This window comes from Doryrhamphus excisus, chromosome 7, assembly GCF_030265055.1.
Source record: "Doryrhamphus excisus isolate RoL2022-K1 chromosome 7, RoL_Dexc_1.0, whole genome shotgun sequence".
NCBI lineage: Eukaryota > Metazoa > Chordata > Actinopteri > Syngnathiformes > Syngnathidae > Doryrhamphus > Doryrhamphus excisus.
Genome location: NC_080472.1, coordinates 6,256,290 through 6,281,663, shown reverse-complemented (window position 1 = coordinate 6,281,663; position 25,374 = coordinate 6,256,290). Strand labels below are relative to the sequence as shown.

Genomic DNA, 25,374 nt, shown 5'->3' with positions numbered 1-25,374 from the left:
CATGCATGCATGCATACATACATACATACATACATACATGCGCACATTCATACACACATACATGCATACATACATGTATACATACATACATACATACATACATACATACATACATACATACATACATACACACACACACACACATACATACATACTCAGCGCTGTGAGCAATGAGCCATGATTATCTGTTGACCAAAGTCGACACTCACCTGTCATTCCTCCAAAGTGCGTTAGCAATCAAACGTTGTATGTAATCCACCTGATTAAGTGTGTGTTGCATTAAAGCGACAGCACGTGCACATACGCACACATACATACATTCATATATACTGTACACACTGTATGTACATACTGTACATACATACTGTATGTCTTTTGTTGTGTTCTTGTTTTTGGCACACAATGAAGAAAGAGTTATGATATTCTGGCCTGAAGGACCTCCTCTTATGAGATCATTTAGTCCCGAGTTATGCTTGCTAGCTGGTAATAGCTTGTGGAAAACAGATAAAGACAAAGACATATAGCATAATTAAAGGCCTAATTATGTTTATATTCCCCTTGATGGTACTTCAATTCACACGTAGGCTCACTCGCTCATCCACCCACTCTCCTCACATGTTCTTTTTTTTCTCCGATCCACTTTTCTTGCCGCTCCCTCACATGCCTTTCTCAATATGTTGCCCACAGCTGCGTGGTTCTCCAACTGTCCAGCTAATGAACTAGCGAGCGCCTGCTTCTAATACGTATTGTGACAGCAGATTGACAGCCCGTCTGCTACTTGACGCTCTTTTGGGGCTTATAGGAACAGAAAGATATCAAACAACCTAATTGTATGTGGGGAGTTTTAGTGGTGCATGATAGTCGCTTGAAAGTCAAAGATGATGGCATCATAGACAGAAACATGAGAAATGATCTTCTCATTGTTCTATTTTCTTCCTCAGTGATGTTTCAGATCATCCAAGAAACAGCGACAACACAACTGAAGACAAATGCAGTTTTTAAATGAAACTTTTAAATGAAACTATTGATAATCTGACCAATCAGAGAGAAGAATACAATTGGCACTGCACATACATAAAGCCAGTATCAGTGCGCATCCTGTTTTGTTTGTGTACATTAAGTATACGTATGATAGTTACAGTATGTTATGCAATTCAGGAGAACACAAATTGTGTTTTTACAGTATTCTGTAACATGGAAGTTTTTTTTACACCATAAAAGGCATGTCTCTACCTTGACACCTCCAACTTTCATGAGAAACATTATTTTACTTGTACTAAAAAACATACAACGTAAAGAGTTTGTAATGAGATGATTTTTGTCACTGTCACCTTCATGGTGCAGTCAAATATGAGCACTGCTTTTAAGAAAATTTTTATTATTGTCTGCAAATTGTTATTTTTCATGTGTCGCTCTACTGCAGCCTACAGGTTGAATGCACCTGCAATGTATGACATGTCTTGTACCATTGTCTTGTATAATTGGGTATGTTGAGTTGTGTTAAAGCTGATCATCATGGAATGTGGATGATGTAAATGTGTGCTGTAATATCTTAACAAAATTTTATCAGTAACAGTGTACTAGTGGTAGTGTGTGTGTGTGTGGGTGGGGGGGTGTATTGTATGTTGAGAATGGCTTCTGTGTTGTAATTATTTTATTAGCATAGCACATTAAAGCACCTTCCATTCTTTTACAACAACGCCATTGAAGAAGTTAAAGGTGACTTCAAATTTATTTCAGCCAAAAGGCGCTAAATCCATCATTTCAGCCAAAAGGCGCTAAATCCGAAAAAAAATAATTTTAAAAAATATATAAAATACATGGTGTGTGCAGGATTTTTATAGCATGTATTTTTATGACCTATATTGATAGCTCTTTCATTTGCAATATAGACTTGATGACCAAATAGATTGATGTGTGCGTAATTAAAAATCATTGATTTTCTCGAAATCAGTCAAAATGGATTTAGCGCCTTTTGGTTGCAAGCTCTTCATACACACAGCAGTGTGCACTTGGTGTACTGTTTTCCATCTTCCTCGCTGATGATAAAAATTTTATATGTGATGGTTTGTGATTTTTGACTCGCTAGGATGTACAGGAAGTCTGCATCACCAATAACCTCCATCCATTCCTCATTTAAGATAAGATAAGATAAGATATGCCTTTATTTGTCCCTCAGTGGGGAAATTTGCATTGCACAGCAGCAAGAGTAAAGAATCAGTTAAGCAGTACAAAATACACAATATAAAAAATAAACAATATAAACAACCCAAGTATTAACAAATCAACAATTTTACCCAGAGTTATGTACAAATACAGTTTACAGATAATATGAAATGAGATGAAATATAGATGAAATCTTGCTAGTGAGTTAATATGAGGCATTATAGAAATACTTCACTTAGAACTTAATATATTGCACTTAGAGCCTTAATTTTGCACGTGGAGCTTGATCAGATATTGCACAGTAAATGGAGTCTGGAGTAACTATACTGAGTATAAGAACAAGTATTGCACAGATGTATGTAGTGGTGTGGAAGTCTATTGGGAGCAGTGCTGGTTTACAATTAAAACTATCATTACTTTTGTAAAATATGTTTTTGTTCCTATTTGTGAGTGTGCGGAACTGATTCGCTGCATTTTCCCGTTTGTTGTACAAAATGAATATGATGGTATAATGTTACCTGTGGTATTCATAGCCCGGTATATTCTGCAGTAATATGAGTATATGGAGCTGTCTGCTGGGCCCAGAAGGAGCAACGTCCCTAACGGGGCTTCCAAAGGGGCTCCAAAGGGGCTCCCATAGGGGCTCCCAAAGGGGCTCCCAGAGGGGCTGCCTTTCCCAAGGTGTTATGACTCTCTCTTCTAAATACGCCTGAGTTTTTCTGCCCACTGAGGACGATGTTGCCATGCATGTTCATGCTGGCTCCAGTTGGTGCAGGCTAACTTTCTTCCAGACACCAAAGGTGTCCTCGGGCTGGAATGAAGGACTGTGACTCTGTGATGTGTTAGGAAAACAACAAGCGGCGCTCCATCCAAATGACTCGCAAATCTAATTAAGACAGTCGAGCATTGATTCAGAGCGGTACGTGTCATCAGTCTGCACACAGTAAATGTGTTTCATCATAAACATTATGAGCCATGAATCTTTTTATGAGGCCGGAAGTTGAAAAGTAAATGACCACTAACTTGTCATTTGCCTAGAAAGGTGCACGGCTGTGTTTATGGGACTTTTGTTTCTGTGCACAGATGTTATATCTTCTTTCTCTTTTTTTGTAAGGTTACCCCAACATTGTGGCAACGTACGGCCGTGGATACACTGGATTCGCACCCAGCTACAGCTACCAGTTCCCTGGTGAGTCACAAGCTTTTACTGGATTTGTTTACTGGATTCTTTGTGGGCATGCTTAGCTATACTAGGACCAGAGGTTTGGCACTTGATAAAAATACTATTTCTACCTGAACATGTTGAATTTTGAAAGAAATGTGTTAAAAAAATATATATACATTTTTTTCATGGTTAAATATATCTATTAATTCAATCATTCATTTATTTTTTACCACTTATCCTCACGAGGGTCACGGGAGTGCTGGAGCCTATCCCAGTTGTCTTTGGGCGAGAGGCGGGGTACACCCTGGGCTGGTGGCCAGCCAATCACAGGGCACATATAGACAAACAACCATTCCTACCCACATTCATACCTATGGACAATTTGGAGTGGCTAGCTATGAAGCTAGCATGTTTGAACACGCAAACTCCACACAGAGATGGTCTGCGCACTAACCACGCGCCACCGTGCAGCCTAAATAGAACTCTGAATTACTTTGTTTCATATAGTTTGTCATATTTTTTTTCCATTTTCAGATAATTTTTTCTGCTTTATTTCACCTGGGGAAAACAATTATTTTGAACACACTGGTTTTTCAAAATTCAACAATAAAATTTTCAGTTGCAGATTGTATTTTTTGTACGGTATTTGTATTTCCATATATGCCCCCTTATATGTACTTCTATATACAGCTCCAATATGTAGATACGTACGTATGTAGCTCCAATACACCTCCTTATATGCACTTCCATATATAGCTCTATTCTTTCATCTTTTCTTTCAACCATCATATAAAGAGCTGGATCTTTGGTGTGAATGATGGTAGCTGGCTCTTTGATGTGATGATGAGAGCTGGCTCTTTGATTTAATGCAGAGAGCTGGCTCTTTGAACTGAATAACGGGAGCTGGATCTTTGATGTGATCACAAGCGCTGTCTCTTTGAACTGAATGATGGGACCTGGCTCTTTGAACTGAATGATGGGACCTGGCTCTTTGATGTGATGACAAGAGCTGGCTCTTTGATGTGATGACGATAGCTGGCTCTTTGGTGTGATGATGAGAGCTGGCTTTTTGATGTGATGACAAGAACTGGCTCTTTGATGTAATGACGAGAGCTGGCTTTTTGATGTGATGACGATAGCTGGCTCTTTGGTGTGATGATGAGAGCTGGCTTTTTGATGTGATGACAAGAGCTGGCTCTTTGATGTGATGACGAGAGCTGGCTTTTTGATGTGATGACAAGAGCTGGCTCTTTGAACTGAATGACGGGAGCTGGATCTTTTGTGTGAATAACAGGAGCTGGCTCTTTGATGTGATGACGAGAGCTGGCTCTTTGATGTGATGACGAGAGCCGGCTCTTTGAACTGAATGATGGGAGCTGGCTCTTTGATGTGATGACGAGAGCTGGCTCTTGGATGTGACTGAGGGGAGCCTGCTCTTTGACGTGAACGCACCATTGCTTTTTTTGTCTTCATTTTGTTAAAGCTGCATGTGATTGGTGAAAATATGTCTTGACACTAATCAGAAGGACACACACAGGAGCAGGAAATAATTTGTGTTTAGTTTTTGCACATGGAAATTTGTATCGGTTGCTGGTGTTGTGTTATTTCACTGTAAATGTCCAAATGATACACCCAATCCTCTTGAATCCTATCCCTAAGTCACTTATGTGATACCATACTTGAACATGACAACCAGCGAGCCCTGGAGAGGAAAATGTGTTTCCAGAATGTGAAAAAAAATGCTAAAAGTGTTCATCGGGGTAGCGGTCCAATGTGGGATGCCTCAAACGTATCCTTTCCATTTCATGCTTTATTTAAGGACACTACACATACCTTGTTTGCTGTGCCAGACAGCCCTCCCGCCACTGATAAGACGGAATGGAGATGTATGATCTCTGTAATATGTCTGGCAAATGGATCCAGGAACAGGTCCAGATGCGACCACCTGAAAAGCAGACAGGTACCACGTTTGTGTCCTATGGCGGCAAACGTGGCATTTCTCTTATAAATGCCACTGAGTGATCCTTAACTGATGCCGATCATAAAGTGATGTGTTTTTGTGGCCGTTTGGCTCTAAGATAGCACAGTCCCATTTAGGATGCCTTGGTCATTCCTGGGTATCGGTGCAAGTCGTCTTAAGAGACGGATGGGGAGAGGAACTGTCAGTGTTTATTCAATAAATCTCATGAAACATGGATTTTAAAAAAAATGTTTACTGTTTGGGGCAAATGAAGTGATATCACCTTCCCCCCGGCAGAATACATTATCCTTTCCATGTTCAAGTCAATTTAAAGAGTTTGATAAAGCTGCATGATTAAAACAGCGTCCTCTGGGCTCGCTCAGCTCTTGACAGGGTAATTGCAAATGTTTTACGTATAGATCAAACCCCCTTGTCCAAATTAGATAACCCCGGGACAAATATTGACTAGTGTCCTTCCTCTGTAAGCTGGTGGGAGCACCCTCATTTTGGGTTTTTCTCACTGTACGCACGCTGGCTGAAACACCTCCATAAATAGATGGACTGCACCGGGCAGACCAAATCCAAGAGACATAAATTCTGGGCAGCTTTCCAAGGATTTCTTACAGCCAACAAACCACATGGGTCCGCTGTTCCGGGAACAAGTGTTTCGGCAATTGTTCAGTTGTCAAGATAAAGCAGTGTTACAACATTGATCAGTGATGAAACGCAGAATTGAGTAAGATATCAGAACAGATTCACAGGAAAAGAAAAGCCAAGCCGGTGTCCCTGCAGCACAAGCAGATCAAAAAATGGAAACCGACAGTAAACACAACCCGACCACAACGGCGAGACAACATCACTCTTTATCACCTTTTGACAGTTCCACACTTCCACAATGATAGCAACTCCTGGTCCTCACGTTAAGGGCAGTCACAAATGTTTGGCTCTGTTGGTCTTAAGGAGCTTCAAGACGTTGAAGAGCGTAGCTCAAAAAGCTCAATCAGAAATGAAAAGTATGCAAAGGAGTGAGTCATGACGAGCTGCGCCGTTATTGTTGATGAGGTGAGACACAGCTTTGATGCCAGCGTTGATGCCAGGAGGCTGGTGGGAATGTTGTTCCGAGTGCTGAAGGTGGCCATTTTCTCCATTGGATTTGGATCCTAATGCAAAGTAGATGGTTCTCTGTTACCTTCCATTTCTTCATCTTTACAAATCTTTTTTTTGGGCATTTCAAATGATAGCAATTGAAATATTTCTTTTGTGGAAAGACAAAAACACAGTTATTATTTTTGAAGTCACATTTGAACATCTTATCTGCCCTACAAGCGAGAAAAGCTGTTCACTAAAAAGTTTACTGCTGTTAATACAAAGAAGTAAAAATAAAGGAGAAAATTGCTAAAGCAATATAATTACAGGCTGCACGGTGGACAAGCCACACAGCAAGGAGACCCCAGTTCAATTCCACACTCGGCCATCTCTGTGTGGAGTTTGCATGTTCTCCCCGTGCTTGCGTGGCTTTTTTCCGGGTACTCCGCTTACCCCCCCCCCCCCCCCCCCCCCTCCAAAAACATGTTAGCTTCATTGGCCACTCCAAATTGTCCATAGGTATGAATGTGAGTGTGAATGGTTGTTTGTCTATATGTGCCCTGTGATTGGCTGGCCACCAGTCCAGGGTGTACCCCGCCTCTCACCCAAAGACAACCCTGTGAGGACAAGCAGTAGAAAATGAATGAATTAATATAATTAGGCATTGAAGTAATTAGATTGCTCAGATGCCATGCATCATATTATGATTATGATGTATATTTCTTGCCTATGTGAGGAATTCTAGTCAATCACATATTTAATCTAACTTCATGGGATGATTGATATAAAAAAGCTGTGACACCCATGAAGGTTTTGACCACCAGCAGGTGGATGTATTCCTGCTTGGGCTTTCATGTACAAGTGAAGCTCAGTGAAACGCACATAGCGGCCTGGAAGTGCTATGATATACACACAAGGCATATGCTAACTGTAAAAAGCAATAATGCTGCTGCCCAAAGAACAATGTGTCGGTAAAAGAGGACACAAATGAGGTGACTATTGAAAGTGATATGTGTGTTTTATGACATGGGTAATAAAGTGTGAGCGCATACACTCAAGTTAAAAAGGACAAGCCGAGACGCAATTAGTTGGTCTTTACAAATACCGTATTTCAACCTGTTATGCTGAGCCCTTCCTCGCTTGTTTCAGAGACGCATCATTCTTTCCTGGTTTGGCTTGTAAGCTTTATTTCATATGTAGTCAGCCTTTCCTTGCTGCTAAGCACTCTGGTAGCCTGGAGTGACTGTTTGCCCTGACAATCAACCCTCCCCTTACGCAATAATCCTTAACATGGGGTAACATTGTAGCCTTAACCCACGCTAGCTCAAAGTCAACAGCTCCCCCAGCACCGGAGCACATTTTTTCTTATTACATTTTGTTATGTCTTCGACATCTTATGTTCTCCCATGAAGTCTGCTATAGTGGGTAGTAGGAGAGTCACGGTGACTATAGGGCTGTTATTTCATGACTAGAAGGCTCTTATCATGTTATTGTACTTTGGCACGGGACAAAAAAAAAAAAACTAAACTATATTAGGAAAGCAGGAAGTGAACAAATGTAACAGTTACTTATTGTAAAAGTACCAGATGGAGGGGTAGGATTTAATAAGCTTTGCTTCTTCCTACTCCTTTTGGACATGTGGAACTGGGAACTGATTATGTGATGCATTCAATTGTGATCTGATGCATGTTCAAATTAAATAAAACCATTACCATTACCAAAAGGAGTAAAAATGTGATATCAGTATCACCATCTTCCCTTTAATGAAAGCCATGTATTTCTTTAGATTTCGTGCTTCCAGCCAACACGGTCTGTTTTAATGCATTCTACCCACGCCCGCCTCCAGACACACCCACTCCACTGTGGTTGGTCACACTCCCAAGTGTTTAGGAGGATTTCCGGTCTGTGCCGCTAGCTGCAAACAAAACTTTATATCAGTTGATAAACGGTATAGGAATTGATAGAAACGGTGATGTCGCTTTTTAAAATGTGCCATATGTGGAAGCGTACAGCCGGAGGTAGAGACTGGACAGTCCCAAGTCTCTCAAGAAAAGAGGTGACTTCAAGACGTCTCTCAATAGTAAGTAGCTTTGGCATTTTAGATTGGTAAGGTGGTCATTAAAGATCTTTTCCTGGACTAGCAGTGTTTGTAAAACTCAGGTAGAGCCATTGATTGTGTTGGGAAATGGCTATTAGCAACCCTGCTTCTTGCATATTATTATATTTTATGACTAATAAGTTCCACAAAGGAATGGAATGGAATAGAAATTGAATGGAATTGCTAGAGCCCCCTGGATGTGAATAACACCCCTATATTCACCTTAACACTCCTATTACCCAATTGTAGACATAAGAGAAAACCTGTTTATGACCCAGCTTTCTTGTATCATTAGAGCTCTCTAGACATGAAATAACACCCCTATAATTACCTCTACAATCCTATAATCTACTATATTGGGTAAAAACCCAATATAGTAGACGTGATAAGTGATTAAACAATAAAACCTTGGGATTGGCCAAGCCAGATTTCTTGTATCATTAGAGCTCTCTAAATATGAAATAACACCCCTATAGTCACCTTAACACTCCTATTACCCAATGGGAGACTTAAGAGAAAACCTGTTTATGACCCAGCTTTCTTGTATCATTAGAGCTCTCTAGACATGAAATAACACCCCTATAATTACCTCTACAATCCTATAATCTACTATATTGGGTAAAAACCCAATATAGTAGACGTGATAAGTGATTAAACAATAAAACCTTGGGAACTCAATGGGAAAGCTCCTTGTTGTAGTATCTGGAATGTATATAATATATATATTTGGGACCTCCAAATGATCAGTGATAACTATAGTCTAGGATTGTGCGGTCATGGCTGACTCCAGTTCATGTAAAGTAAGCTAATATCTTATTAGTACGCCATCAGTAGTACACCTAGTGACATGTACAATACTACAATACTACATGACTTGTAGTCTACTCATAATAGGCCACAGTTGTTCAATCATTTTTGATAAACCAATGTACAAACAACTGTATTTGTATTTTACTTTGACTATTTTTATGCTTGTTAGGCCAAAAATACCTAAATAAATGTGCATTTTAAGCTAATAGTTGGCCGTATTCAACCATGAAACAGGATGCTTTATGAATATAATATTTAGAAAAAGCGTGATAGAGTGAAGCCATGACAGAGCATTTGTGTATTTTCTACAGCTGATGAAGAAATATTAACAAGCAACAGACTAAGCAGCATTTCGCTTTGAATTCATCAACTGTTGGCTGAGATGTCGTCGGTGTGAAGGACCATTGTCCGCCATCCTTGTCCCACGCAGTCTAATGCATGTCAGCTAATGAATGGCTGCAGATAAGCCATACGCTACATTTTCTCCACTAACGCGGGGGCGTCGCGCTGCAAATGGACAAAGTAGGAGATCCCCAGGCATACTGCACATTACTGCACATTACCGTTTCCATGCAACAGTCTCATTAGTATGATTCCACCGTGTCACCGCGTTGTTCAGATTCTAGCAGACGTCTTAGGATGGCTGCGATTCATGTCCGAAGATCCTGGAACTGCATTCCAAATACAACCAAGCAGCCGTGGTCATATTTTTGGTCCTCTTCAAGACAAGGTGTTCTGAGACAAAAGATTTATGGACTGGATTTTTTTTTTTTTTGAAGATTGAAGCAAGTTTGAGTTTTGCTGTTCTTCTTGCATCTTCTGGTGTAGCCGTTGTGCGTTCATTCAAGTGTTCAGGTGGTGAAACCTTCACTCCTGCCCGCTGCAGGCTGTTGCTGATGTCACTTTCAGGTCTTTCTTTACGCCTCTCACAGTGTTTGGCATCTGTTCCACGGCTGTGGAAGCAATGCTTCTGATTGATTTGTCATCTTCTCTCAGATTGACAGCTGCCTGTTTTTCACAGCTCTGGGCCTTTCTTCTTGTTTTCACCTCTAACTGCAGTCCATACAGACAAACCTATGCTAGACGAATGGAGGATATGGTGTAAATCCATCCTGTCTGCCAGTGCTGAAGCTAACATTGATGACAATAGCACATTCCATCCTCTGTTGTAGGAATGGTGTTTGCATGAATGAGACACTAATGCGAACAATGAAGAAAGAATGGAATGGCGGTATGTGCACTATGCGTGTGAATAAGACACCGCACATTTCTAGGTTCATGCCATTGTTGACAAGTCTTGCTTGGACTGCTTCGGTGGCGGTCACATGAATACAGCACTGATTGCGCTCACACAGCACACACAAAGAGGAAGTAGAGTCAGGAGCCTTGTGTGAAGGGAAGAGGTGGAAGTGGAGGAACTTAACAGGGAGCTTCACTCTGCTCCACCGTCTTCTTGGGCAACTTGCTGCCTCCACAGCTGTGCCCTCCGAGCCTCCCCCGACATAAATGGCCATTACGCTTCCATTAGGGCTGCTGCTTTGAGGTCATTATGCTACTCTGGAAAAGCAGGGATGAAGATGTTAGTGGGCTCCCATCAGGGGAGAGAGACAGACAGAGTAAGAGAGACGCATTACAATCAGTCATTGCGCTACTGAGCTACTGTCATGGCAGACAAACAGCAATATGGCTCCTCTGAGTCAGGGACGGTTGATTAACAGGCAGAGAGGGAGGATAACGGCAGGTTGTTTAGGGTTACCTTAATGCCAAAGACATGATTAAAAATACCTGTCTTTGTGCTGGACCATCAAGTTGCTGGGACTCTTCGGAGACGAGTATTTGACAAAATCTACTCTGATGAGTGGATTACTTGTGATTTTTCTTTTTTGAAGTACAATGGGACCTTCGTCAGCGCTATTCATTCCTTCCTGAAAGTCAGCCTCTAACCAAAACAGACAAACCAAATCCACTTTACTTTACAACATACACATGCCTGCAGCAGTGGAGCTTACCCGCTTCAGCACCACGGACAGCGTTAGGCTATCAGTAATGCAACACTAATTCAAAGCATTACAGCACCGTGGATAGCGACACCAAGGTTTTCCCATTCAGAGCCTGAATGGGTTGCTGGAAAGTTTAGTAAAACTTTTCTATAGCCACATTTACATGAGGAGTTTTTCTCTTTCCGAATGGAATCTTTCCGAATGACCTTTCCGAAAGCAATGGTATACATGGAAAGGAATATTCCGTGTCTCCATGCGCCGCTATAATCAACCAGAATAGTCAATGGGGCATGCGCAGTAAAGCGTAAACACCAACATCACGTGATACCGACTTCCTCCAGTTTTTCTTTCACTTGTTGGAATAACTCCGTATTGCCAGTTTTTCCTTCGTCCAGTCTTGAAATTTAGTTTGAATCAAAAACAAACTTTCCGCAGCAGTCCAGTGCCGATTGCTCGCCTCCATTTTTTTAAATGGAAGAACGTCTGGAGCTGCGTGTTACGTCATATCTCAGCATTCGCTGAAAGAACGCACCCGGGAACAGGAAAAGATAAAGTTCAATCTTGCTCATATTTAATAATTAAGCTCGGCACAGGTTTTATATAGATATGTATTTTCTTTTTAATAAAAGTGGACTTGTGAATGGCGTATAGAAGGGTTTAGATTCTGTTCCACAGATGGCGCTAATGCACACCAAAGCTGCTTGCCAACCGCCAATAAACAACAGAAGAAGAAAAACACCACGAAGAAGAACGCAGTCTGACAACGTTGCGTTTGAGCGGGTACAAGATACCTCAATCGGATTGGGGAAAGGAATATTCCACCCCTGGGAATCCCATTATATTATTAGGATTGGTACTTTTCTTTCGGAGGTGTATACAAAGGTTACATTCTTTCCGTATGAGCAAATAATCCGAATGGAATTGGAATATTTGGGTCCATGTATACGTGGCTTATGTGAAGCACTACAGGCCTACTCAGCACTATTTGACTTGGATACGACGAGCCTTACTCTGCATGTCCATTTTCATTCTGTCCCATCACTATGGACAATATGGCAAGTTCACTCTGCCTCTTCTGCCCTATGAGCTCCTCAAGTGGTTTTCATCCGGTTTCTGAGGTTGCACCAGCCACTGGAAGAGGGCCCGGGCTGCGATTCTATGCTAATGTAAACATGGAGCTACCAAAACAAAGATTGGACTCTCTTCCTCCATCAGCAGAAAACAGTGAAATGATAAATTCCCAGCATAACTTTGGCTTTGACACAACTGTAGCCATTTGAAGCCTCTTCTGCTTGCTGCCAACTTGATTATTATGTTTGTTGCTTTATTTGACATGAATTAGCACTGCTGCACCAGAATTAGCCAAAAGGCAATTTTTCATCTTTTGTCCCTGGACAGATGTTAGAAATTACGCCCTGAAGCAGTATTACAGTATTGAGCTTCTCAAGACAACAATGCTGATAAAAGGTGAGTAAAAATAGATTGAGCTTTGTTCAAAGCTACAAAACTGACCACATTGGATCACACATTTTCACAACACATTTTCCAAACATTCAAAACACTAAACATCAACATCAAGTCAACGGAGACACGTAACAGCAAACATGAATCAACTGGTAGTGCACTATTACTGTTGTGATTATTGATCAGTGTGATTAATTACAGAGTTGGATTGATAAATAATGCGGGGCTCAGACTGGCAGGTGGCTGACGTCATTTCTTTGTCTTTTCTATTTCTGGCATGTTCAACAAGCTCCTGGTAATCAGTAATACTTTGGGGAATAACGATTATTCTCATGAATTGTACGCAAATGAGACGAGCCAGATTTCTACCTGAGGTTTACTTTCCATGAGTAAGTCATGATGATCAGCCTTGCATTTCAGCTGGGGGTGTGACGGTGCCATGGTGATAGCGTTTTACGCGCCATACAAGCCATTACGTTCCATTACATGGAAGGTGATCAGAGGGTGGAGGGTCTTCTGATCTGGAAACGATGCTTCTGACTGGAATTCCTGTTTCTGGGGGAAGAAAAGTAGATGTGGGGAACAGCTGTCTTCTCGGAGAGAGCCGCTGACCTGTGAGTCTGGCATGATGGTTCCTGAGGGTTGCATGTCCCTTTAAAGTGGGGCAGAAGCAGCCGAGCATGTGATAAATGCACAACAGGTCACTGCGAAGCACTGGCCTGAAACAGCAGGTAGCCTCCCAGGGTTGTGCACCTGTCGGCTACTGGGAGATGGAAAGGTGCTGACATGGACTGTATCGAGCTTTCAGCTTTTGGAGCAAAGAATGGATCAGGACAGGAGCCACCTTTGGAAGTACACATGCATCTTTCATCAGGCAAAACATGTTCTTCTATGTTCTTGGGCACAGACCTTGAAGAAGACGAGAGAATTGCGCTTAAGACTCTTTCCGACTGAGCTGACTTCCTGTGGATGTAGCTCATTAATTCCTGGGCGTCCCATGTTGTCATTTGGGACACCATGTGCAGTCATCAGCAGCGTGTCCAGAGTTTTCCCCCAATGTTCAGACGACCTCACCCCCCTCATGTCAGTACAATAACTGCCCAACGTTTTGGCACCACCACTGGAACAGGTGGCAAAGTCAGCGGCCTGGAGCTGATGGCGAGGCTAGCGGCTTCACGGCGATGTGTGACAATGCGCTCCCTCTGCGCTGTCTTCCGAGCGAGTCTGTGTTGAACTTGAGCTCGGCAGCAGATTGTTCTTTGGATGCTGTGACCATCTCGCCAGAAGCTGGGCGAGCTGTGACCCCAGCAAGTGGTCCCCCAGGCCGTCCTAAGTGCTACTGGGCAGGAAGCAGATGGCCCTCCTGATGCCACTCGGACTCGCACATAGCTTTTAATTGCCGAGTCTGATCATTAGCCCCATGGCTCTACAGAGGCCGCCGCACTTCATCAGTTACAGACCTTAAAATAGGGCCTGGCGATGAGCGTTGTGAGCTCCTAGTCTGGACTGAACAAGCTCATCGTATCTCCTTTTCATGCACACACGTGTAAAAGTCCACTCCATGAAAGACACCGCATTGGAAGCACTTTCATAGCGGCCTCGCTGTGCTTTCCTACCTGTCCGACTCACTATCTCCCACGTAATGCTGACCGCACAGACACAGGCCATTCCGGGTGACGGCAGTGAGTACGCTGCTCTGACGTCACGGTGCGTGGCCACGTCACCACGTCGCCACGTCACTCGTGGAGCTGCATCACTCCCAGACTATTTCTGCTCTCCATGAATCACCCCTGAACATGTTCTTTGCGCATGTGCATTGTTCTTCCATGGTGTTCTGGCCAAACAATGAAGTCCACACGCTGTCTCTTACACTGAAGGAAGGTTCATTCATTGAAGGATTCCATTTGGAATCTTGCCAACTAACACCTTCTTGCACCACGAGTTCATAGATAGGATATGCTGCAGCATTAAAAAAAAAAAAAGGATATGCTGCAGCAGGGTTGTCCAGACATCCTTCAGTGAAGGCCACATGCTGAAATAAAAAAGATGCTACTTTGATGTTTGTGTTTTGGGAGTGTAGATATTATTAATATAGCACCTTACAACATCCTAATGGTGCCCAAGGTGCTTCACAAGAGTAAATACAAGTTACAGAAAAATAATAATAAGATAAGCTCAAACATGATAAAAACACTAAAACTAAATAAAGAAAACCTGTCATCATCACGTGTCAAAGGCCAGCCTGAATAAATGACTTTTTAAGAGAGCTTTAAAGACTGACAGCTCTAGTGATAGACCTTAAAGATGGTTGGGGGGGGGGGGGTTCAAAAGCTTCAAAAGCATCATCATGGATTGGATGTTCTAGTGCTTTTCCCAATGAATTCCAGCCATTATTCCCACACTCCTCTGTCACTCACTGGTGGTCGCCTACGTCTGTAGGCACAGCTGGCCTGGGCTAGTCTGACGTGGCTGCCAATTCACGCCGACGGCCTCCGACCACCGAACCATCATGCATCAAAATTACCCACCTGAATTATAGCGTGTGACTTTTGTTCCACATAATATGATCACATTTTTCAAGTAAAACTTTTTCTCATTGATTTTCCTCTTATATATAATAGTATTATATAATATTTTAACTTGATTCTTGTAACATTATACGTTTTTCCGTAACCTATTTTTTAATTGTTCATTGTTTTGTTTCTCATTGTATTACAACAAACAAAGTAAACAAAAGTGTAAACAAAGTGTTTTTTCTTGAATATTTCAGAATTATGCTACTAAAATGATGTTGTCGTTCTTTCATGATATTACAACTTTAAACATTTTTTTATACTGCAGCATGATTTTTCGACAGTTTTTCTTGTTAGATTTTTTTATCCTAACATTTTGACTCTACTCTTGTAAAATGACAGCTGATTTTTCCATTTCTGCTTTTTAATATTGTTTGTTTGGGTTTTTTGCCGCTGGTCACACCTTGGAAGGACTGGATCATTGGCCTTGGTGGAGGTCTGCATTGCCGTTGATCACTGTTTGAGTGTATTTCCAAATACAGCCTGATGGCGGGTGTGCCTCCTCCTGCATGTAAGCACCAGCTTCCTCTCACACGCATTAGAAGCCATGCATGGAGGCCTGTGGAGGCAAGGATGAACTGTAGTGAGGGGCTGGGATGGCCATGCAGAAGCTCATTATGCCTTCAATGTTCTACTGAAGCTCTCGTCACCTTGCCTACTGAATGCCTGATACCTTTGGACCCTGCTGGAGATCAAATGGAGATGAAAACGGAGGACGGGCATGGAAATTGTCAGAGGAGAATATGTGTGTGTGTGTGTGTGCCCTGCCTGTACTGTTCTGATGCCACCCACTGGTCCAGAGCTCCAGGCCAAGCCAGTTTTGTTCTTGTGAGATCTCTACCCGGTCGGCGCGTCCTTTCTTTCCTTCCGGGCTCCCCTCCTGCTGACTGTGCTAATAGCTCTCCGGTTGCTCCCATCCCTCGTGTCCCCAGTGAACAGACTTGCACACACGTATGCAAATATTCATGAGTCAGTTCACAAGCTGTGTCTGCATCTTCTCCATTCAAACAGATGTGAAAGTGAACGCACCACACTGTGGTGAACCCTGGTGACATTCATGGCTGGTGAGGCACTGACTCCTTTGGAGTTTTTTCATGTTAATCCCGCTTCCTCCTTAAGAGGACAACAAGAAAAAGAAGAGAATAACTCACTTGGAAAAATGTTCAATATCCCTCTTTCAGCACAATAAAATCAATAAAATCAGTTCCAGACACAACCGTGATAAGTGAATTTCCCCAAAGTAGGAGTCCTTAGAAATAAATGCAGCACAAAACAAAACATCTACCACTTTTTCACATTTTTAGAGCTCTGAATGAAATAACACCCCTACAGTCACCTATGCACCTATTAGCCAATATAGTAGACATAGTAAGACAGACTACATAAGACATAGAAAACCTGTTTACCACCTTCTAAACACTTTTTAACATTATTAGAGCCCTCTAGATAAGAAATAACACCCCTATAGTCACCTTTACTCTAAATCCACAAATACACATTCTAAATACACAGATACACATTCGAAATACACATTTGAAATACACAGATACATATTCTAAATACACAGATACACATTCTAAATACACAGATACACATTCTAAATACACAAATACACATTCTAAATACACAAATACACACTCTAAATACACAGATACACATTCTAAATACACAACTACACGTTCTAAGTACACAGATACACGTTCTAAATACACAGATACACGTTCTAAATACACAGATACACATTCTAAATCCATAAATACACATTCTAAATCCACAAAGACACATTCTAAATACACAGATACACATTCTAAATCCATAAATACACATTCTAAATCCACAAAGACACATTCTAAATACACAGATACACATTCTAAATCCATAAATACACATTCTAAATCCACAAAGACACATTCTAAATACACAGATACACAGTCAAAATACACAAATACACATATACACATTCTAAATACACAAATAGACATTCTAAATACACAAATAGACATTCTAAATGCACAAATACACATTCTAAATACACAAATACACATTCTAAATACACAAATACACATTCTAAATACACAGATACACATTCTAAATACACAAATACACATTATAAATACACAGATACACATTATAAATACACAAATACACAAATAATCATTCTAAATACACAAATACACATTCTAAATCCACAGATACACATTCTAAATACACAAATACACATTCTAAATACACAGATACACATTCTGAATACACAGATACACATTCTAAATACACAGATACACATTCTAAATACCCAAATACACATTCTAAATACACAACTACACATTCTAAATACACAAATAGACATTCTAAATACACAGATAAACATTCTAAATAAACAGATACACATTCTAAATAAACAAATAGACATTTTAAATACACAAATACGCATGCAAGCAGAAAATGAGCCGCTTCATCAGTCATCCACGGCCTGGATGCTGCGAGGAGAAGTGGCTGATGGACATGAAAATGCATGTAAAAATTAAGGCTGTTTACTTGGACACTAATGAGAGGAGGCTTAAGTAGTCCTGTTTAATTAGCTGGATTGGTTCGATTCACTGAGCACTCACAAGGCCTTTTCAAATGCTGACTATCACAAGCGAAGTGTAAGGGGCGTGTTGCCTTCACTGATCCTGGGACGTGAGCGTTACATAAGCACCACTGCAAGGTCAGACATCTAAGTCACTTAAGAAACCACCCTGCCTTGAGGAAGCCCTGCCAGATCCAGCCACAGTCTTCCAAATGATTTCCAAAGTTCCCTCATAATTCCTTCGCCTTCTTTCATCTTCAACTGCTGTGTGCCAGTGACTGAGTAGTATTGATTATTGTGTGCAAGCGGACGTGTTGAGGTGGGTTCTTGGCACGGGAGAAGTGTCCTTTTTAGCTAAGTGCATGAGAAGGAGTACAAAGGCGAGGTGGAAAGTGCAGCTGCACTTCAATAAAGAGCCTAGTTTGTCCTCTTTGATGCTGCCTTGCACCTCGGCTACAAACAACTCCTGCCCTTGTCACTGAGAAGTGCAGTAGCAGACAGCGCTCTTCACTTGCTTACCACGTCCCACCATGCACTGCTGCACCGTGTCAGCCTCCCAGCCCATATTTGGAAGCTCCACGTGCTCTTAGTTTAGCTCTCCTCTGAACCAGGTGATCAGCATGTGGAGGACTTGTTTTGGAGACAAGAAGCTGCAACATGAAAGCGGGATATTTTCTAGAGCAACACATGTATATCTATATCATATCTATAGCATGTAGCTACACTAGATTCTAGCATATCTACATCTACTTCTAGCAGCTTGAAGTTATATAAAACCCAGCAGCAACAATGTTTTTTTACATTTTCCAAATATTTCTTCTTAAATATGATTTATATTGTTACATATTATATATATTATGATCTTTTCCCATATGATGCACTATATTGTCTTTTTTTTGTTTCTCTTTTTTGGAATAACCTTTTTTCTGTAACATTTCAGCTCTATGCTACTATCCATTTATTCATGGAGCCTACCCCAGCTGTCTTGGGGCGAGAGGCGGGGTCCACCCTGGACTGGTGGCCAGCCAATCACAGGGCACATATAGACAAACAACCATTCACACTCACATTCATACCTATGGACAATTTGGAGTGGCCAATGAAGCTAACGTGTTTTTGGAATGGGGGGTGGGGGGGCGGAGTCCTGGGAGAAAAGCCACGCATGCACGGGGAGAACATGCAAATTCCACACAGAGATGGCCGAGGGTGGAATTGAACTCGGGTCTCCTAGCTGTGAGGCCTGCATGCTAATCAATTGTCCGCCGTGCATCTATGCTACTAAAATGACATTATTTTCCTTAGTGGCATCAAATGTGTCATTTGTTTCTCCTTAGAATACATGTATTTATTTTATTTATTATATTCATTTATTATTCATTTACATTTATCAATCTTTTTCTCTTAGTATGTCTTCATGTTGTTTTTCCTGCTAAGACATTTTGTTTTCTGTTCCATTTGCGTTTAATTCCAGATGTACGTTAGCGGGTCACCTTACTGCAAATGTTGAGTTTGTGGTGTGGGTTTGTGTGTTCCGTGTGTGGGTGAGTCGTGGATCACGAGGCAAATGAGGGGGAGCCATCACTTGCCGACTAAGGTGTTCTGGAACAAGTCATCTCTTTGACCTTTGACCCGGTGCGGGATGAGCCTGCCACTGGTCTGAATGCATGACCGGACGTGAGACGAGCCCGTAAGGTGTCTGCAGCACACGCCGTTTCCACGGATCGTGCAGGGTAGAGATTCAGGATGCTGAGAAATCTCGACATGTTCAACCAAGCCTGTCCGGTGGCCTTTTTTCCTCCAACACGGTCTTGACCTGTGAAGGGACGGAGCAGTTCCTCAACAACATGTTTGTGTTCTCCTGTTGAGATTCCAGCATATATATCTTCCTGACCTCATCTTCTCACAGGTACACCATTCCAGTGCAATTACTAACATAAAGCCAGCTCTCTGCCAAGCTGGGCCTCTCTCCACGTCTGGAATTGACTTTTTCTCTTTCCCATCACACACTCCAACGTCTTAATGACAAAGGATCAGCGTGCCAGAAAACATTTAGCTTGGTGAAAGAGCACAAACAGCCAATGTGCTCACGTAGTTTGGGCAGGTGGATTCCCTCCCCAGGACGTTTAGCCATTGGAATGCTACCATGAGACCACCATTTCTAACTTTCACTTTCATGGTGTAGAAATCCTCCCCCTGAGGACTCTAAGTGGGTTTTGAATAGAGGATAAGGGAATCTTAAAGAACCAAATTATAGAATGAGAACCAGATTATTTATTACTGACAACAATACCTAATACAGATGTCCGGGGTTTATCTGCAGTCCCTGTATGCCTACAAGTAAGCGGGTCTTATTACAGTGCAGCTGCAAAAAAGCACCCTTCCTTTCCCTGCCCGGCCTTTTATACACTCGAGGCTGGAGTTCTGGACCAATCGTCTTTCGCCACTGCACTTGCTTGAACCGCTTTCATGGTGTTTCTGCTTTTGTTTGTTCGCTGGGGCATCAAGGCGTCTTTTCCTTTGCATTGGCATCAAGGCGTCTGGAACATTCTGCTTTTCCTTTGTTGCAAAGCAAGCTGTCCTATGCGTACTCGATGTTTCCACCTGTCAGTTGTCACTTTAGTCCCTTTTTTTGTGTGGGTGCTTGTATAAGTATCTTTTGTCTGTATTTGTGAGACTGTGTTTGTTTTAGCTTTTATCTTTAGCTAGCAAAATTTAGCAAATACCTTCAATGGAAAACTCAAATGATTACAATTGTATTTTGATGACGTCATTTTAAATAAACAAAGCAAGAATGGAATTGATTTGGTGTCCTAAACATCATTTTGTGTCTCTTCTACGAGGCTATGCTATTTCCCTACGGCATCATCATATGCGGGACTCCAATGGGAGCGATAGAACCCGGTGAAGGTGTTTACATGAGATTTGCAATAATATATCCATCGGATTAGCGCCCGTCTAATTGAATGATTAGACGGGGTGTAAATGTTCTTTCTCTCCCTGGCTGGCGCCGTCTGCGCTCTGCACGAGGCACACGTTGGCGTGTGGCGCCGGGAGGAAAGGTGAGACGAGAGCATCTGTGCAGCAGTTCATATGAAAGCCACCTGGCTCGCCGTGGCTCTGTGATGTACGCCTTTGATAACTACAAACCCGGGTTCTTTCAACAACAACAAAGTAGCGCAGAGAGAGGACGACAATGGGATACTTGTCAGTCTGCAGTCTTGCTAGGTGGCGGTCTCTGTTACAACTGTGATGCATAATTGTTCTTTTGTTTTCTTCGTTTGTGTTTCTCATGGGGGGGGGGGGGTACAAATGGGGTGAAATGTGAAGCGAGGAGACGGCAGTGTGCTCCGATGCCTCCGCTGTGATTTATCAACACGCTCATTTCCGCTGACTGGTCCTTCTTACTGACACACACACTGGCAGGGAGTACATGCGGCTTCTGGTGCGTTCATGCACCTCTGAAAACTACCACCATGCAACATTTGATATCTGCATTACTGGATCGCATGGTTAGGATTGTACGTTTAGCCTCGGTCTGATAGCTTAGTGCAGTCTGGAGGTGCATTTGCGGCCTGCTTCTGTTTTTTTCTGTAAAAAAAATTCTAATTTTATTGGAATATTGTCAAACTATGACAAGAAAAAAGTCATTTTACAAGAATAATGTCCGGATTGAGTAAGGAAGTCAAACAATGCACAACGATGAGCCAATTCAAGAAACAATACAAGCAGTTGATGTTTGCCAAATACAAGGACATATCACAATATTGACGTTACTATGGTAGCCATTATGTCTTTATTAAACTCAAGTTGTTATTTTTGGAAAATTTGGTTGGGGAATTCTGGGAATCAAGTAATAGCTGTCATTTTACCACAATAAGTCTTCTTCTTCCTCTTTGGGCTTTTCCCAAGGGGGGGTCGCCACAGCAAACCAATGTCCTCCATCCAACCCTGTCTTCTACCCTCATGTCCTCCTTCACTACATCCATAAACCTCCTCTTTGGTCTTCCTACCTGGCAGTATCCTTCTACCAATATAATATATTGTACATATATATAATGTATTCTACTAATATATTGACTATCTCTCCTCTGGACATGTCCCAACCATCTCAGTCTGGCCTAAAGGACTTTATCTCCAAGGCCTCTAACATGTAATGTCCCTCTGATGTACTCCTTCCTGATCCTATCCATCCTGGTCACTCCCAATGATAACCTCAGCATCCTCATCTCTGCTACCTCCAGTTGTGCTTCCTGTCTTTTCCTTCCAATGTTTTTTTTACTTATTAACTTATTTTACCAGAATGTGTATTTATCACAATAAAAGTCATAAACTCCAGGAACCATCGTGTCATTTTAGTCACAAAGAGAAAAAAATGTTTTTTTTTTCAAAGCTGTTATATGAGAAACAAAAAACAAATGAAGTTATTTATGGAAAATGTTTGGAAGAACATTACAATAAAAATCCAATAAAGTTACAATTATTCCCCAAATTGGGGGAGTAATGAATTAATGACAGAGCTGACATCTTGAAATATGAAAAAAGTTTTAGCATATCTGCAAAGCTAGTTACGGCAGTTCCGTATCGTCTGTGGACTTTTTAGTGTTTAACAGTGCTTTATTTATTATTTGTTTATTGTTATGATTTGTTATGATTTTTTATGACTTTCTTATTGTTTCTGGTGCCATAGCGACCCCTTAGGCAAGCGTACAGCTATGGATGTTCATCTCATTACATTCGGAGCTGGCGGCACATAAGCGGTACAGAAAATGGACGGATATATCGGGATATGAGTTTTGGTCCATAGCGCCCAGCCCAGGCTGGAACAAATGAGTAACGTGTGTACGGTGTCTTACATGGAGTGTGGCATGCAGTATCGGAGCAGGATGACAGAAAGCTTGAAAGTTTCTTCCTCTGGTTGCAACAGTGCCTCTTCTGGTGGCAGCTAAGCGTTACACTCAGTTGCTTCAAAAGATCAATAGCTCCAAATACTTGTCAACAATCAATGAAACGATGGCGACTCCCAAGTCGAGTTTTTCCTAAGCAATTAGACGATGCCCAGTGGGGTACATTGCCAGTGTCTACAATCATGCATCTCTACTTCTATGACCTTTTTCTTGCACCAGCATAAAAGACACACTTGTACTTAATGGGGCATTAGACTGTGCTCTGCTGCGCTATTTTTAGCCAGCGCCTTGGAGAATTCCATGAGAAAAAATTGAGGCCTTATTTCTTCCTCCATTTCTCATTCTCTGTCCTTTCCTCTCTTTGTCTTCCTTTGGCGCCGATATGGCCGTTGCCCTCCTCCGTTCATCTGTTTCACTCGTCTCTGCCCCTCCCTCTCCATCCGTCTCACTCCCTCTTTCTGCCCCCCGAAATGGACTGGAGCGGCACGCATGAGAGACTTGTTAACGAGCCTGTTGTCGTTGTTATCATTCTGAGCAACGATCTTCTCCCGAGTTATCCTTGACAGCTTGATGATTCATTAGAAACATTGAAACATGTCCCGCTTTGACCTCTGACCTCATCCACTTTGTCTTACACATGACATCACTCAGTTGAAAAGAATGCAGAAAACTGAAGGTTGCTGGTTCGATCTTCCACCGCAATCTAAAGGTTGCTGTTTCGCTTCTCTGGAAGTATGTGGAAGTAGAAGTACCCTTGGGCAAGAGAGTGCATCATCAATAAGTCAATGTTAATGAAAATAAGAGTAATATTAACAACCTTTGTCCTGGTCTGCGTTGTTACAGGGAGATGCTACAGCCCGATTGTATAGTAGTAGTTCAATGACTCCGCATTTTGGAGCCCATCCAATATGTCGGAAGCCTTTCGCTCCGATGGCATTTTGAGGAAAAAGGATGATGTTGCAGGAAGCCAAATCTGTTGAGTCATAATTTAATTTCTGCAGCAGCACAAGTTAAAAAACATGCTATAGGTAGCACAGAGGCTAATAATGGTTAATAGTTAGCCGAGTCTCTTTTCAGGCTGCTGTCAAGATGCAGCCATAGGCTACTTGAGCCATAGAGCCTCCACGGAAATAGCAGCTGTCCCCAAGCCGGCCCTCCACATTAGACACTTGACAGTCTTCTTAAAGTGCTCTGTGACTGATGGAGTTCCTTTGTCAATGACGGGTGAGCCGCTGCTGGCAGTTTTGGGCCAAAGAACAGTGCGGATGACATGAACATCAGTCAGGCTGTTGCCAGAGCAGTAAGGAGAACCTCATTGGCACCAAAGGCAGCAACTTTTCATCATAAAGTTGTCCAAAGCAGGGCCAATCAGATGAGGTTGAACAGTGACAGTTGTAGTGTGCCATATTGTTGGTCCATGTTGGCCATCTGTGTTAGTCTTGGATCGGTAAAACTAGAAAAGAAGTTTTGGAAACATCCCAAACATGCACATGCAGTCCCTCTTAAGTCATATTTAAAAAACAGCCAATGGTTGCTCATAACAGTAAAACAATGTACCAAATCTAGTACTTGCAGTACAACAGACATACGAGATAAACAAATAGACTTTTCGAGGAGGACGATATGTGACAAAAAATACATTAAGAACACAGTTAGACACTTTATTAATAACATGACTAGATGTGCCACCATATTGTATACAAAGCGGAAAATGTACACAAAGCGCTCTATATCCGTATAAGCTCCACCCTCCATGACTGACTGATTACGAAATGAGAAAGGTACAGAATCAGGTAGTTCTGAATTGTGTCAAAAGCTACCTAGCTAACAGGAAGGTAGGAGAATACACATATGTAAGTTTAAATATTACATGTGGAGTACCCCAGGGGTCAATACAGGGACCAAAATGGTGTAGATGAAAGATATATATATATGTATATCTATATATCTATATACCGTATATACTAATGATACTAATGCCTTTTGTTCTTATTCATTAACCGTTATATGACTTATTTATGGTGTAAAAATAAAATTACACATCACAGCTAGGAAACCCGAGTTCAATTCCACCCTCGGCCATCTCTGTGTGGAGTTTGCATGTTCTCTCTGTGCATGCGTGGCTTTTCTCCAGGTACCCCCCCCCCCCCCCCCCCCATTCCAAAAACATGTTACCTTCATTGGCCACTCCAAATTGTCCATAGGTATGAATGTGAGTGTGAATGGTTGTTTGTCTATACTATGTGCCCTGTGATTGGCTGGCCACCAGTCCAGAGTGGACCCCGCCTCTCGCCTCAAGACAGCTGGGATAGGCTCCATCACCCCCTGTGACTGGTGAAGATAAGCGGTAGAAAATGAATGAATGAATATTTTATTGTATAAAAATATATATATATTACCACAGTGCCTTGTCAGTTTCCATTGTACTAAGTGGTAAAACCGCATTTGGAATACAGGAAGTGCATAAATCTATTGCAGTTGATGTGAAACAGATGGGGGGGTAAGATTAAACAAGCGTTACTCCTTTTGGAGCTATGAATTGTACTATGTAATGTATTACATTGTGGTAGTGTGATGCT

At 41.8% G+C, this 25,374-nt stretch overlaps 1 protein-coding gene across 7 annotated transcripts in view; it reads left to right on the top strand.

Moving 5' to 3' along the window:
- msi2b (musashi RNA-binding protein 2b) overlaps positions 1 to 25,374 on the top strand; it is a 260,638-nt gene that overhangs the window by 195,911 nt on the left and 39,353 nt on the right. For all 7 annotated transcript variants that reach the window (XM_058077484.1, XM_058077482.1, XM_058077483.1 and 4 more), the window contains exon 10: positions 3,281 to 3,355. In XM_058077484.1, coding sequence (XP_057933467.1) covers positions 3,281 to 3,355 — 75 coding nt within the window. The remainder of the gene's footprint in view (positions 1 to 3,280; positions 3,356 to 25,374) is intronic.